General features: G+C 36.6%; 1 protein-coding gene across 2 annotated transcripts in view; it reads right to left on the reverse strand.

Moving 5' to 3' along the window:
- AFG1L (AFG1 like ATPase) overlaps positions 1-14,432 on the reverse strand; it is a 65,314-nt gene that overhangs the window by 22,821 nt on the left and 28,061 nt on the right. For both annotated transcript variants that reach the window (XM_041414939.1, XM_041414938.1), the window contains exon 8: positions 2,201-2,283. In XM_041414939.1, the coding sequence (XP_041270873.1) occupies positions 2,201-2,283 (83 nt within the window). The remainder of the gene's footprint in view (positions 1-2,200; positions 2,284-14,432) is intronic.

Below are 14,432 nucleotides of genomic sequence, written 5' to 3' on the forward strand. Positions count from 1 at the left end.
AGCATTCCTCTGACAAAATGATAAAGAACAGACAAGACCAGAAAAAAGAAGGCCATAAAAGGGGGTAAAGACCGTGTGCATGTGTGTATAAATATATATATTCATATATCTGTATCTATCTCAGAGAGTATGTGCATGTGCATGCATGTCAGTAACAGAAATTTCAACTGAAAGGCTACCAGAAGAAACAGGTGAATATGATGCTAAGGTGGATATTTGTGCCTAATTGCCAAGAAAGTTTGTTTTGAAAATAGACACCTGAGACTGAGATCAATGAAGCTGCTTTGATCAGGCATCTTGTAATCGTGTTACACTGACTGCTCTCAGGTGAGTATGAAACAGCTTTAAGTAACCCTCAGTTACATGTTTTACATGAAGACAGGACTAGACAACATATGAAGCATCAAGAGGATTCTTAAAAAAAATGTGACAATGATACTATAGCCATTAATAGAAGAACATGTAAGTGTTGAACAAGAACATTTTCTTTGGGGGACAAGACTGCTAATTAAATTTTAGAAAACTGTAGCAAAATACTGTACACAGTACCTAATTTTAAAACAAACCAAACAAAAGGAATTCCCACATACTAAGCTAGTTCTACAGGGTTGAAAGCTCCAATGAACCAGTTTGAATAGAAGAATGAATGAAGAAGAAAGGACAAAGAAATAAGTACCTAATTCCATTGGCAGCTATGGGGGTTTTTAATAATTTTTCATCCCATTGCTTCCTAATGATTTACACATCAAGTTCTGAAGGCAACCAACATCTTCCAGTAAGAGAACATACGACAGAATTATTGCCAATCTCTGCCATGCACTTGATCAGAAGTTTTACAGCAGAACACAATGAGGTATTTTGGCTGGGTACTACTCCTGGAACTTGTTTATATTGCTTCTCCTCTGAGAGCTGACACCACAGGCACCATGTTTGGCCTATTACCTAGAAACCATAAACATCCTTTTCCTTTCTTCAGAGCACGGCCAGTGAGATAACCATGTGGCAGGTGCTCTCCAGAGTCCAACAGGGTGACAGAGTGCAGCAGGCCCAGGGAGCAGCACCACGGCAGGGACAGCAGCGCTCAGAACGAGGGCCGTGAGGAGCACGGGTATCAGCGGTGCCTTCAGAAAGAACTTCTGAGCAGGCGGGGCAAAGCACTGAGCAAGTGCAGCCAGGCAAGAAGGCAGGACAAGAGCTGCTTTTCTCAAGTTCATAGAGCCACAGTTTAAGGATACCGAACTCGCACTGGACCTGTTTTCCACATATGAAATTCTGTCACTTCCTTTCAAAAGCAGGAAGAGTTATCAGTTGTAGTTCTACCAAGCAGTATTCCTCCTTCCAGACAAACAGCTACCACATCTAACTGCATTAAAAAGTAGCATGGACATACTTGGTTTCAAACACCTGCCACAGTGATGAAAATACCCCACGTTTCTTATTGGAAACATGATTTTTAAATCGGTATTTTAAAGATACAACTGCTTTAAATCTAATATTAAGCTATTGTAGTCTGCTTGGTTCAGGTTGTCACTGATTAAATAATATTACAAAAGAAAATACAAGATAGAAAAATGTTTGCATTGCAAACGTTTCAAAGTATTTAAGAGGATGTTCCTACTAGGCAGATTCATGCTGCAAGCAGAAATACAACTGTGAATATATTTTAAAATATATTTATTTGCAAATATAAAGTGCTAAAGAAATTTTGTCATGATAAACAGAAACAATCTGTCAAAACAGAAGGGTGTTGGGTTTTTTAATCCACAGCATTGGAAACACCCAAAATTAAATAAATCCTTGTCATTGGATTTCTATAAATACTTAATTACTTAAATACAATAAGGATGTTCTTCTATTATAAGAGAATTGTGCAATCTCTTACAAGAGGATATTCATTACTTTCTAACCATCTGTCACTTCAGTTCTCCAAACACCACACCTCCCCAAAAAATCTAATTAGTTTTTATTCAGTCACACATTATAAATGATGCTAGTGTGGTTACCAAAAATGTAGTTTAATGAAGTTAATATCAAGGCATAATGGAAGGCGGTTTGCTGAACAAAATGGACCAGAAGGCAAAGAAAGGAAAAGTCACACCCTGCTAATTCTACCATACATTTTTCTTTTCCCATTGAATAGGAAATTTTTGGCTAATAAGAAGGAAGAAGAAAGCTAATACAATATCATAGATAAACTTACAGGTAGTAAAGTTTTCCAGCAGCTGGAAGCACTCGTTTCCTGTAGTCTATTCCAGAATCAAGCTGGACTGTGCTGCAGTATTTCTACAGAGACAAAAAAGAAAAAAAAAAAAAAAAGAAAAAAAGAAAGAATAGCTTTTCTTGAGCCAAAGCTGTATTTACTATTGTCTGTGATACAGAGAAGACACATTGCTGTGATAAACCATCAGCATGAATATAATCTGCACAACTGAAATCTAAGATGTAAAAGCTGAAGTCTCATTTGCAATTATTGAAGCAAAGAAATAAGCTGAAAATCATTCACATATGCAAAACAAAAAGGCCTATCACAAGTCCATAAACTAAAAAATTAATATAGATTAGAAGTACATGGGATGAAATGAGGGTGGATATTACTTATTCTCTCTAGGCACTGCTTTGTTGCAAAAATTATTTTCGTAATAAAATATATACCTTTTGAAATACAAAATTAGAAGCACTAGAAGTTTAACAGAACACAAACAAATTCTATCAACAAATGAAACTACTTCTATTTTATAAGCTAAAAATAATTTTATCTTTTTCTTCTACTAAGAAGAGTAAAGATTTTATAATACAAAGATCAAATATATGAACCACACCAAGTTTTGCTGCAAAATGGACAACAGGGGAATAATTAAAGCTCTATAGCTAAAAGATTTTATTTCATTTGCAATGTCTGAATTAACTCAGAAAAGGATCTTTTTTGCTCTCCTTTAAACAACCTGTTGAAATTCTAAGTGTGATACAGCTGTCCCTGAGTAGTTGCAGTGATTGCTTCTGTTAGAAAACTTAAACCCAGCTGTACTAAAGGGTGCTTTTTTTATTCAAGGCCTGAGGCTGAGAGCAAAATTCTCACTGCTATCAGTAGGATCAAGATTTTACCCCCCACCCTGACAAAGGGAATAGCTCTGCTTATCTGTTATGACTACTTCAAACACACATAACTTCTGGGTGTTATATATAGCAAGAAGCAAAAGAAGCTATAGAAGAAAGAGAGGAGAAGTTTAAGCATTTTAGAAAATATAGTTCTATTAACAATTTAATTAAAGCAATAAAGCTTTTTTTAATGTAATTCAACACCTGTAAAATTTTCCATTTGCTAGAATCCACTAAACCAGTCTGCTTCCTCACTGCACCATGAACTATTGGTTTATCTTTAATATTCTTGTTAAGTGTTTCATATTCTGCATGTTTGAATTTTCAAGGCCTTCTTGAGGCTATTCAAATAACAAAATTGGAGATGTCAAACCTCAGTTACAGCAACTACATTGCAGGGAAAACATTTACAAGAACTACCATCAGTGATTTAAGGAACAAAGGCCCTTTTGAACAAATGTATTGCATAGGACACAGATCACAAATATCTGCAGGAATTACTGTGCTGACTCACTGCACTGATTTTTTGCCCTTGGCTATTAGTGAAGGCTCTATACCTACTTTAAACCTCCAACTTCTCTGCAAAGAGATACAGCTGAAGAAAGAAGGTAAAAAAAAAAGAACCATCCTGAAAGCACAGAATCCCAGGAAAATCCATGTATTTTTAATTCCAGTAAGTGAAAAAGCCATGCTAATCAAATCATTATCTCGGACTAAGGCGACTGCAAACACAATAGCATTGGTGCTACAATATTATTATAATCTATTCCCTTTCTTTTCTTGAGAGCTCACAAAGAAAGAGAATAACAGAGCAGAAGAAAAAAGTTCCAGAGGCATGTAATAAATAATATGCACAGGGGAGGGAGGATGTTTAAGCTTTTCTTCAGCATCTGTCTGGCAGCCAAGGCCAGAAGGAAGATTACTGAAATTTCACAGCAAAGCTAGTTCACTTAGCTTTTCTTTGCCAGCATCTTTCCACCTAATGGTTTATTTTTTCAAAGCAGTAGATTAACTGAAGTACTATTTTCTTTATGTTAGTAGGGGGAAACCCCCACAGATTACTACTACAGTTTTGAGGACTATGAGATTACTTAGATTAACTTTATCTACTTGCAAATGTAGTAATGCTGTTAATCACTGTGGTTTGTTTCTTCCTGGAAACAAGAGAAGGGACTTTTACATTAATTCAGCCTCATCTCTGGCCTTAAAGTCAGGTTTATAAACTCTACTGCTCCCTCAGGGTGTTGTGTGGCACATAGTGAAAAGTGAACACAGACCCCCATGCACTTGAGAGCATTCCATGGTTATGGTAGGGCTGAAAGAACAAAAGCACACCTGAACACCTTAGCTGTAAATTTGTAGCTGGTGCAAATTTGTTCCCTGATATTTACAGTGGTGCTGGAGGCTCAGCTGCTAATGACAAGCAGGTGCTCTGTGCACTCAGATACAGACTTGTACTGGGCTATATTATGCAGGTCTGTGCAGCTTGATGAAACAGAAATGGGTGCCCAGTGCTACTTTGTTTTAGTCCACTTGTGTTCCACTTACCAATCTGTCACTCCTTACATGCACCGACAGCTTTTATGATTCCATGACATTACACTGAATGAGTTTTGGAGGTAAGAACCATGAAACTGAAGATGTAAATACCACCAATACAGCTAAAGAGAAGATATTATTTTTTTTTTTCCTTCCTTCTCTTTTCTCTGTCTTTGAAGTAATTAGTATGCGTAAATACCACCAATACTTCACTAAAGAGAAGATATTATTTTTTTTTCCTTCCTTCTCTTTTCTCTGTCTTTGAAGTAATTAGTATGATCACTCTTCAGGAAAAAACACTAACATCAGTGACTCTAGTTAAAAAAAACTTGTGTATTCAAAAAATTATTTATGTTTTTGGACCCCTTTTAAGATTCAAACATTGCCTAACAGAGATATTTCCTTCCCTATAAGCTTTGTTTGTATGTCTGTAATGATGTACTATTTTTGATTCTAATATGATACAATATGACATAGTTTATTTCAAAAAAAACCTATTAGATGTAAGCAGAATAGCAGAATCCAGTTCAGAGATCTATAAAATACAGTTAATATACTCCTAGTGATTTTTTTGCTTCCTTAGGAGGCAAAGGTCAACTGAACCAAATGTAAACAAAATGAAAAAACACAGTTCTGATGTACAGCAGTTTTCTGTAATACACAGTGCAAGCATAAAAGCAGAGGACAGCTAACAGGAACTGAGAAATATTTAGTCCTTTTAAAAATATTTGGCATTTTACTCCTGGGAAGTTGCTAATTAATTGATGAGTTTGGTCTCTCCAGACTGATGGTCAGTTCAGGAAGGCACTATGGCCATTTAGATATCATAGTCTAAATACAAATAAAAGAGCCTCAGGAATTTCCTAACCTTTCTACTGAGGCTCTATCCATAGAGGTGTCTAGGCTGAGGTGTCTATCCATAGTCATTGCTAATTATTTTCACTGAGACACTTCAAAGCTCACCCACACCTATTGTGTTAAAACACTCTATGAATACACATAAAATGAAGGGCTCCTGCCATTCAACTCAAACATCATAACCTGGATCACAACATGCTCTCGGAAAACAGCCCTTTAAGACATGATTCCTGCAGTTAGATTATAAACTTTGCAGAGTAGGAACAACCTTTCCTTAGGTGAATATATGATGAGTACAGATCTATAGGTGCTTATGGAAAATAACATAACCAAAAAAACCCCAAACCACCAAACAGAAGTGGGAAATGTTATTTACAAAAATGAGCTCGGCACAGCAGAGGAGCGAAGGGCAGTAGTAGGAGGATTGCTCGCACTGCCAGAAAATAACACCACCATGTCTTCTCCGAGTTAAGGATACACCCTTGGAGATAGTTCCAAGGGGAGATGCAGCACATGGTCACCTTTGCTCAGTCAGAAAGGTCACAGAGAAGTTATGTGCTGAGTAGAGATCCAAAGGTTTTCTTTTTGGGGTTTGTCTACAAGGGTACCCACCGTGGTTCTTTGTTCCTGCACACATAAACATTTACTTATCTGTTTCACAGGAAAGCAGAAGAAAAAATATTCATATTTACAAATTTTTTTTTAGGATACATGCTTTAAATGTTAGAAGACAGTGTATAATCAGAACATATAACAAAAGAAAATAAAGCACACCAAAATAATGTAAATGTCCAAGCTAAACACTTAAAATACTAGATTTGGAAAAAAGAAAACCAGATGCATGGTTGCATGGTATGGAAAAACAAATCCTGCTCACAAGTGTAAGAATGAAATTCTAAACATCAGAGATGGTGCCTATGTGAGCATCACCATGCATCTTGTCTACCCTTCACAGGTATCAGCAACATTATTCTCCTGCATCATGGTACTAAAAAATCACTACTATAATTTAAAAACCCTGGAAGTTTGGAGAGGGGTGAAAAGATAGGCTTCTCTACTTTTAACTGTTCAGCTTCTTACAACATGGGGAAAACCCCTCTAAGATTACATATAGAAGTTTTACTTTCTCCATCTTTGGACTTCCTCATCCAGCACGGGACTGATTACACCTAGGGATGTGATTGCATTCTCACACTTACTAATCACCATGGAATCCTAATCAACAGCCAAAGAACTAACTGGAGTGCTCAGGTTGTTAGCACTTAATTGTCAAACCCATAACTACAACAATTGGTTTCCATTTCTTAAGATGGACTTTTAAATTTTCAAATTTCATTTTGGGCTAAATTCCTTTTGAAATAAATACTTAATATTGAAGCTACAATCAGTCTAGTGGAACCATCCTCAGTTCCAACAGATTTTCTATTCTATTGAGAAATTTAAAGGCTGACTTACCCTATTCAATTCAAATGCATAAAATTAATTCGTTATACAATTTATTTTGAAGTCATTTATGTATTTATGTATACAAAGAGCAAATACAATTACAGAATTGAAAATGCAATTACTAAGTTAAAAATGCAGTGTAAGCATGGACTCATTCCCACTGAGTGGCTCAAAAAATTTTATTTCAAAAGGGGAAAAAAAAGGTGAAGCCTCATGGCTCAACTCAAGACACTTAAAACAACCACCTTTAGACAGAATAGATAAAATTAGACTGTCAACAGACCTACTCTAGAAAGTTATTAAATAAAGACTAACAAATACTTTTTTTTTCCAGTAAGCACCTCTGATATTCCTTTATTGCTGCAATCAAGAATGGTAGCTATTAAAATGTTTAACTGCTCAAGAAATTATAAGCACACGACAGGATAGATTATTATGAAGAAAGAAACTTCAGAAAATTTCAAAAGGCAATCCAGGCTAGCTGGATAACCCACAAGTTCTCAAGACGTGTGTCACACGTGTGTCCCCTGTGTCACAAAAAGCCCTGAAATGCTATAGATGGCCTTGGTCCACAATAAACACCGCATTAAGTACCATGTGCCCTCAGAGCTCACTTACTGTGAGCAGCTTGTAACACTTGATAATGCAGGTTACTAGATACGGCATTAAGTACCATGTGCCCTCGGAGCTCAGCTTGTAACACTTGATAATGCAGGTTACTAGATACTTCTTAACCTTGAAAATCACCCTAAGTTAACCCAATTATTATTCTCTGTTCTGAATTTTAATGGTATTAAAACAAAAAGAAAAAAAAAAACATATAGATCATCCTATTAGACCATAAGAACAGACAAACTAATCACCCCACAACTCTAATCAGCAGCCAAAGAACTAACCGGAGTGCTCAGATTAGCATTTAGCTGTCAAACCCACCCATGTGAGGACCTCCAAAGAAGGTGTGGGGGAATAGAGATACAAGAGTGCTTCAATTTAGGAGGATTGTCACCTTAATTCCCACATGTGCTGAGTTTCCGCAGCCTTTCAGGCCTGGGTCAAACCAGACACTTGGAAAATGCAGTGGCAGCACTGCAGTATCAAAAGCTCATTTTCCACATGAGCAAGGAAGAGTATAGTTCTTTCCCCAAGCAGACAAAGCTGCACAGTTCATACTCTTGGCCTCTGAACAAGCCCATTAGAACATCTACTATTAGTAACCATGCCTATCTAAGAAGTGCAACTTCCAGCCACTCTTTCTGAGGAAAAGGAATCACAACTTTCACATAGATCTCACCCTCCTTTTCAAATGCATCCTCTGATTTGGTCTCCATTTACAATACAATACAAAACAACACTCCTTTCCTCCAGCAAATCAGAAAATAATTCCATGTTCATTTGCAATCATTCTTCTCATACATTTACATTCAGCCTAAGATGTTCTCTCACTTCACACAACATGTAGACATGTGATGAGAATCACCAGCTAACAAGAGAAAGAGTTCCTCAGGTAAACAAAGCTCACTAGACTTAACTTTTTTTATTTTTCAATATTTGACTCCATACAGTGTTGAATTATCAACTAGAATATTATTTCTTTCTTAATATTCTTCCTCAAGCAATTTAAAGAAAAGGTTTCTCCATCCAAAAGATACCATTACAACTGGCATTTTCTATAACTATGGTAGAACAAGAATCATCTTAAGCAAAACTGTAGTATGTAACCAAAAAAAAAAAATATTGCTGATATACAAAGCATGCCCACAGGTTTTTAATTCAGTGTACTCTCAAAGTCACCAGCATGTGACAGTCACCAGAATGTGAAATTTCAGAATGTGAAATTTCAGAATGTGAATCTGGTCCAGCTCATTAGCTGGACAGGTCTGTCCACGGCCTGCTGAGAGAAGTGTACAAGGGTAAGTGCAGTTTCCTCTCTGGTGCAGCTCTACAAGGAGTTCAACCAGGCTGTTAGTCAGGAGCATGCACGGTACAGGTGAGGCACCTTCAAAGGGCTGCTTCTTTTCTCCTTTTGCCTTACTTGAAAACAAAAAAAGCACAAACAAAACAAAACCAAAACAAAACAAAAACAAAAAAAAAAAAAAAAAAAAGGAAATTAATCAAGTTTGTAGTACTCCTAACTTTCTACTCCAATAATCCATGGGATTGAGATGTCCTCAGGGAGAGGGAGAAGGAGAAAGGTATTTGGTGGTGAAGAAAAACTTGGTCCAAGCATTGTTGGATATACATATAGTTTTTGTCTCCTTGTTCAGATGTTGTTGAAACAGTAGACTTTAAAGAAAATGTCAATGAATCCTCATAAGCACTATACATGACCTCTGGGGTAATTAGCAATCATTCAAAAGCAACAAGACTAAAGTGTTCTATTCTTTATTACTGTCAGCTCTTTTCTTGATCAGCATTTTAATAAAGATGGTTCATTGCTAAGACAGTTTCATGAATCAGTCATAATTACATTCTGACATGCAGTGAATAGTAAAGCAAAACTAAGTATCACTTCATCAACCTTTCTAACCTTTGTGCAAGTATTAACTGTAAATAATTTTTACACAATCTTACAACAGAAAATCTGCGTATTTCTTAGCTTTGTACATACTCTACCCTAACTGAATTTCCTGTGACCTATACCTGAAAAAAGCCCCCAACATTACAATCAGGAATAATTACTTATCCGGCATGGTATTCAGGCACTGCCTTTCACAGACCAAATTAACTTCAAGCAGAAAAGGCTATTTGCTCTACAAAACAGTGCAGTGCTTTACAGGGTTAACTAAGGGTTTTTTACAGTCTTTTCCCCTATATTCTTCTGCAACAATGAAATATGGGAAATTGTTGCAATAGCGTCAGATGATTCATGTTTATCCCAATAGCAAACAAAACAAAACTAAACTAAACCAGAAAAAAAAATTAAAAAAAAAAAAACAAAACCAGAACAAAACTGGTTACAAAACTAAACTAAACCAGAAAAAAAAAAATTAAAGAAAAAAACACAAACAAAACAAAACAAAAAAAAAGGCCAAAAAAAAAAAAACCAACAAAAAAAAAAAAAAAAAAAAAAAAAAACCAAAAAAAAAAACAAACCACACCAACAAGAACCACATGAACAAATTTTGAGGAAAACTTTCCAAATGTCATCCAAGAATCCTGTACAATATCAGGGAAAGTAATCAATCACTCTCAAGCTCTCAAGTTGATTTGGGATAATAAACATTTTGCTTGTGAATTATTTTTCCATGGTTGTAGAGCAAAAATAGCTGGGAAAATAAATATTGCCAAATACAACTTTTTCAATCAAACTTTTTCTTACACTGGTGACAAGAACATTTAAACTTTAAACTGAAGAGTTTAGCAGAGATAAATTGAGAGGCAAAATTCATTCAGTAGGAGTTGCACAAGTTTACATTACAGCCTTCAAAACTTTAACAACTAAGAAACCCCACCATTCTTGCTACCACAAGGAACATACGATCTATTGTACAACTTTGCAGTAACTTATTTTAATGTCTAGCTACAAATCAGCTACCCCCTAAGAAGAGGAAAAATAGACAATTAACTTGTAAAATAATGGTGCATGAATAAAAAGAGAGACTCTTAAAATGTACTGTTCTGTGAATAGTATTTCAGATATTCAAACAAAAGTGAAAGAATTCAGGAGGTACAGATGTGGCTGTGCCGGCTCGGAGACAAGAAGCCTCTCCTTTTTCCAGTCAGGGAACAGAAGAATGGCAGAGTAAACTTCCATGCGCTAAGAATTACACTGAACAGTGCTCCCCATTTCCCATCACTTCAGAAAAAATCTTCCTTGCAGAATAAGAATAAATACAAAAGAAAAAAAAACCCACCTGCAAACCACAAATCACTGCATAACACCCAGTTTTGCTAAAGGACCAGTAATGACTGTAACTTTCAATCTCCTAATAAGCAAGCTGTGGCGTTCTGTGAGAAACAAACGCCAAGAGTTCACTCTGAATTTATAACATGATGTTTTGTAAGCTAAGGGTCAAATTCAACCCAATACATGTACTTCACTGGAATTATACCCTGGACAAAGTTATTTGTCTAGATTTCTTTTATGCTGTTGTTTTTCTTTTTAACATTTGATTTGTATTTCTTTTCCCCAGTATTAGCCTTTGCTCCTGCCAGAACTGTTGGCTGGCAGGAAAAAAAAAAAAAAAGGAAAGAAAAAAAAAGTAGTCATGATTTACAAAACTGAATTTCCCAGAATAATAATTAAAAAAAAAAGCGATTAAGATCTAAACAAAGGCTAAAGATGGCTTACGCTTAGCTCTGATGAGGTCCACTACCTCATTACCCACAACTGAAAACTTCTGATGCATTTTGTTTCAAGGGAATCCAAAAGTCCTTGCTGCAAAGCAGGCTGGGGGGTGCAGGGTCCATTCACTCTTTCTGTATCACAACCATTATGTAAGAAGTATAAAACACTGCCTTTATGCTGCCAAACCACAATGACTCTTCTTACATCAAAGGGTTTTTGCCACTAGGGTTTTTTTTTCTCTGAAATTTATTCAAGGCAAGGGCAGGGAGACAACAATTCATACACGCTAATTACACCTAATTATCTATTCCTTTTTTTCCCCCTTTCCACCAGCTTCGGCCAGTGTTATTTGCTATCTGGGTTTCTCACAACCTCCCCTTGCCCTGTCCATCCAACTCAACAGCAAAGTCTTTGAAGAAAACAGTTGTGGCTTCTTAGAATTTTAACAATATAAGATTCAACTCAAATTAAATTATTCTATTATTAGTTTTGACACATTTATGTGTTAAATATGAAGGCCTCTTGGTTAATTTGGCAAATTCCTCACATCTCTTCACAACTAGAATTGCTGGTAACACCCTCTCTTGTAGGAGCTTCTCCTCATGCTTTCTTTTCATGATCTAAATGAAATGTTTATTGGATTAAAGTTCTTCTCTGCAGACCTCCACGGTGGCCTGTGACAAAGAGCTTAAAAGCTTTATTAATTGGCTCGGGCTTTTCAGGGGGAGGCAGGACCTCATTTCACATTACATCACAAGCAAACAGAACTGCCACGTGTAATTAGACTAATTTACCCTGATACGGCAGGAATCAACTATTCCATATCTATGATATGCTTTCATTTACTCATTTTAATCAAGGAGCAAACAAACCATCAAGAGCTCAGGAAATCCTAACAATTTAAGAAAGGGAGAAGGCAGGAAGCCTGGCACAGAGTTACAGTAGCAACTATTTAATCCTAAAATAAAGTTTTGATCTGCACCTAAATAAACCATCTAGGAGAAAGTGTCTAAGGCAGATATAAAAGGTAAACAAACTGAACAGTTCATCCCTTGAGAATGCAATTAAACAATAGGTACATTATGAAATATTGTAACAGTTACGTGCTCTGAACTAGAGAATTCAAATAACCCTTGTGTTTAAATTTAACACACACACACAGAGGCTTAGAAAGCTGAATGCAGAAGGGATCAGTAGCTTCTAATCTGACACCTTGCTTTCTATGGACAACATTTTATTACTTGATATTCTCACAAATTTATCAAACTAAGATTTCCCAGAAATTATACTGAGGTACAAAAATACTTGCAGCACAAAATACTTGCAATCATGCTGTATTTCCTATTTTTATTTTTTCTATGTTTAATTAGGTACACTTCACAAAAGATGAGCACTTCTATTACTTGCACAGAGAGAGAACAAGAACAAATGCTCCTTCTACTTAGGAGTTTGCTTGGTTACATACTAAGAAGGGAAATAAAAGGCCCAACATCTTCAGTAATGAAAAAGTCAATTGATAGGCAAAGCCATCACAATATCAAAGGCCTAATCCCTGCAATTCTGACTCAGGTGACAGTTCACAGGGGTCAGAGTGGCTGACACTGACCTCAAAAGCAGGTTTTAACTATTCAACATACTGAAAGCTGCTGGGCTATCACACCATTAGACTGGAACAAACTGACAAATCAATTTCATCAAGGAGATGACTTTTTTGGGAGAGGGGGGAGGAGAGAGGCAGATCCGCCACTCAACAAATCCCTGCATTTCTCACACAGGTGGTTGGACAAAAGCTGACTGCACCATCAAAGACATTTTATATCTACCAAATGCCTTTGTACAAAACTAACTCCCACAATTTCCTTAGGGGCAGCTCTAAATGTTTTTAAAACAAGTATTTTTCACGTTCTCATGCTAAGCTATTGAAAACTAAATTCCTCAGTTTCTTGCTTTGTAGGAAAGGGTGCACTTTAATTAAAGCCACAGCCGGCAACATTCTAAATAAATAATCATTAACTGATTTCAAGAAAGACAGGGAAATACAGTGCATAAATAATGCATTGCTTTCTACTTGAGACGAGTGTACAATGCTTACTTACGGTTAAAAGTAATTTCAACCAGTTTTAATATAAATAATTATTTGGTCCCTAATAGCAGAAGAAAAACAAGAAGGGAAAAAAAAGATGCTGAAAGCAATTTCATGTCCTACTGACAATAGATTTCTAGCTGATTCCTCCCCTTCACTCAAAGCAAAACACAGGTAGTCAAAGCCAAAGACTTTTTTTCTAAAATTGGGCTTTTTAAAGTTGTACTCAGACTACGAAAGGCCCTAAATTTTCTTCTACTTTTAGTTAAAATTTAGTGTCTATTGCATGAAGAAAACCTGACAAAACACAGAAGTTACATACTTGGTACTTCAGCTTGACATTTTGAAGCTTCATGCTATGCTTCCAGGAAACCTTTGGAATTGCGAGAACTGCTCACTCAAGTTACACACTCTACACAACAAATTATTTGAGGAGCTTTCCTTCCTGATTTTCAGAGAATGAAACATTGAACTAGCCACTGAATTAGAGTTAGGATTTCAGAACAGTTAAGGGTTGAAGTAAATGTCTTTATTAAATGTCTGCCAAAATTAAAATGTTGCCAAAATTACTGCCAAAACATTAAAGCATGCTTTTTTCCCCTTCTTTTTTCCCCAAGAGCCTCACATAATATCTTACATCAAGTTGTGAAAGATTAGCACAGTGTTGATCTGCCTGGGGGCAGGAAGGCTCTGCAGAGGGATCTGTACAGGCTGAATCCATAGGCCAAGGCCAGTGGTGTGAGCTTCAACAAGGTCAAGTGCTGGGTCCTGCACTTGGCTCCCAACAACCCAGGCAGAGCTACAGGCTGGGGACAGAATGGCTGGAAAGCTCCACAGCAAAAAAGGACCTGGGGTTAAAATTTCTTCACCAAAAGGGTTTGTCAAGCGTTGGAACAGACTGCCCAAGGAAGTGAGACACCATCCCCGGAGGAAAGACACGCAGATGTGGCACCTGGGGACACAGTTTAGTGGTGGACTTGGCAGTGATGGGTTAACAGTTGGACTCAACAGTCTTCAAGGTCTTTTTCAATCTTAACGATTCTGTGATTCCAAGATACATAGCTTTATGTGTAAATCAGCTTTAAAACATTTAGAAACTTTGTATATTTCTTTTAGGTTGAG

This window comes from Onychostruthus taczanowskii, unplaced genomic scaffold (assembly GCF_017590055.1).
Source record: "Onychostruthus taczanowskii isolate IOZ18803 unplaced genomic scaffold, ASM1759005v1 scaffold48, whole genome shotgun sequence".
NCBI lineage: Eukaryota > Metazoa > Chordata > Aves > Passeriformes > Passeridae > Onychostruthus > Onychostruthus taczanowskii.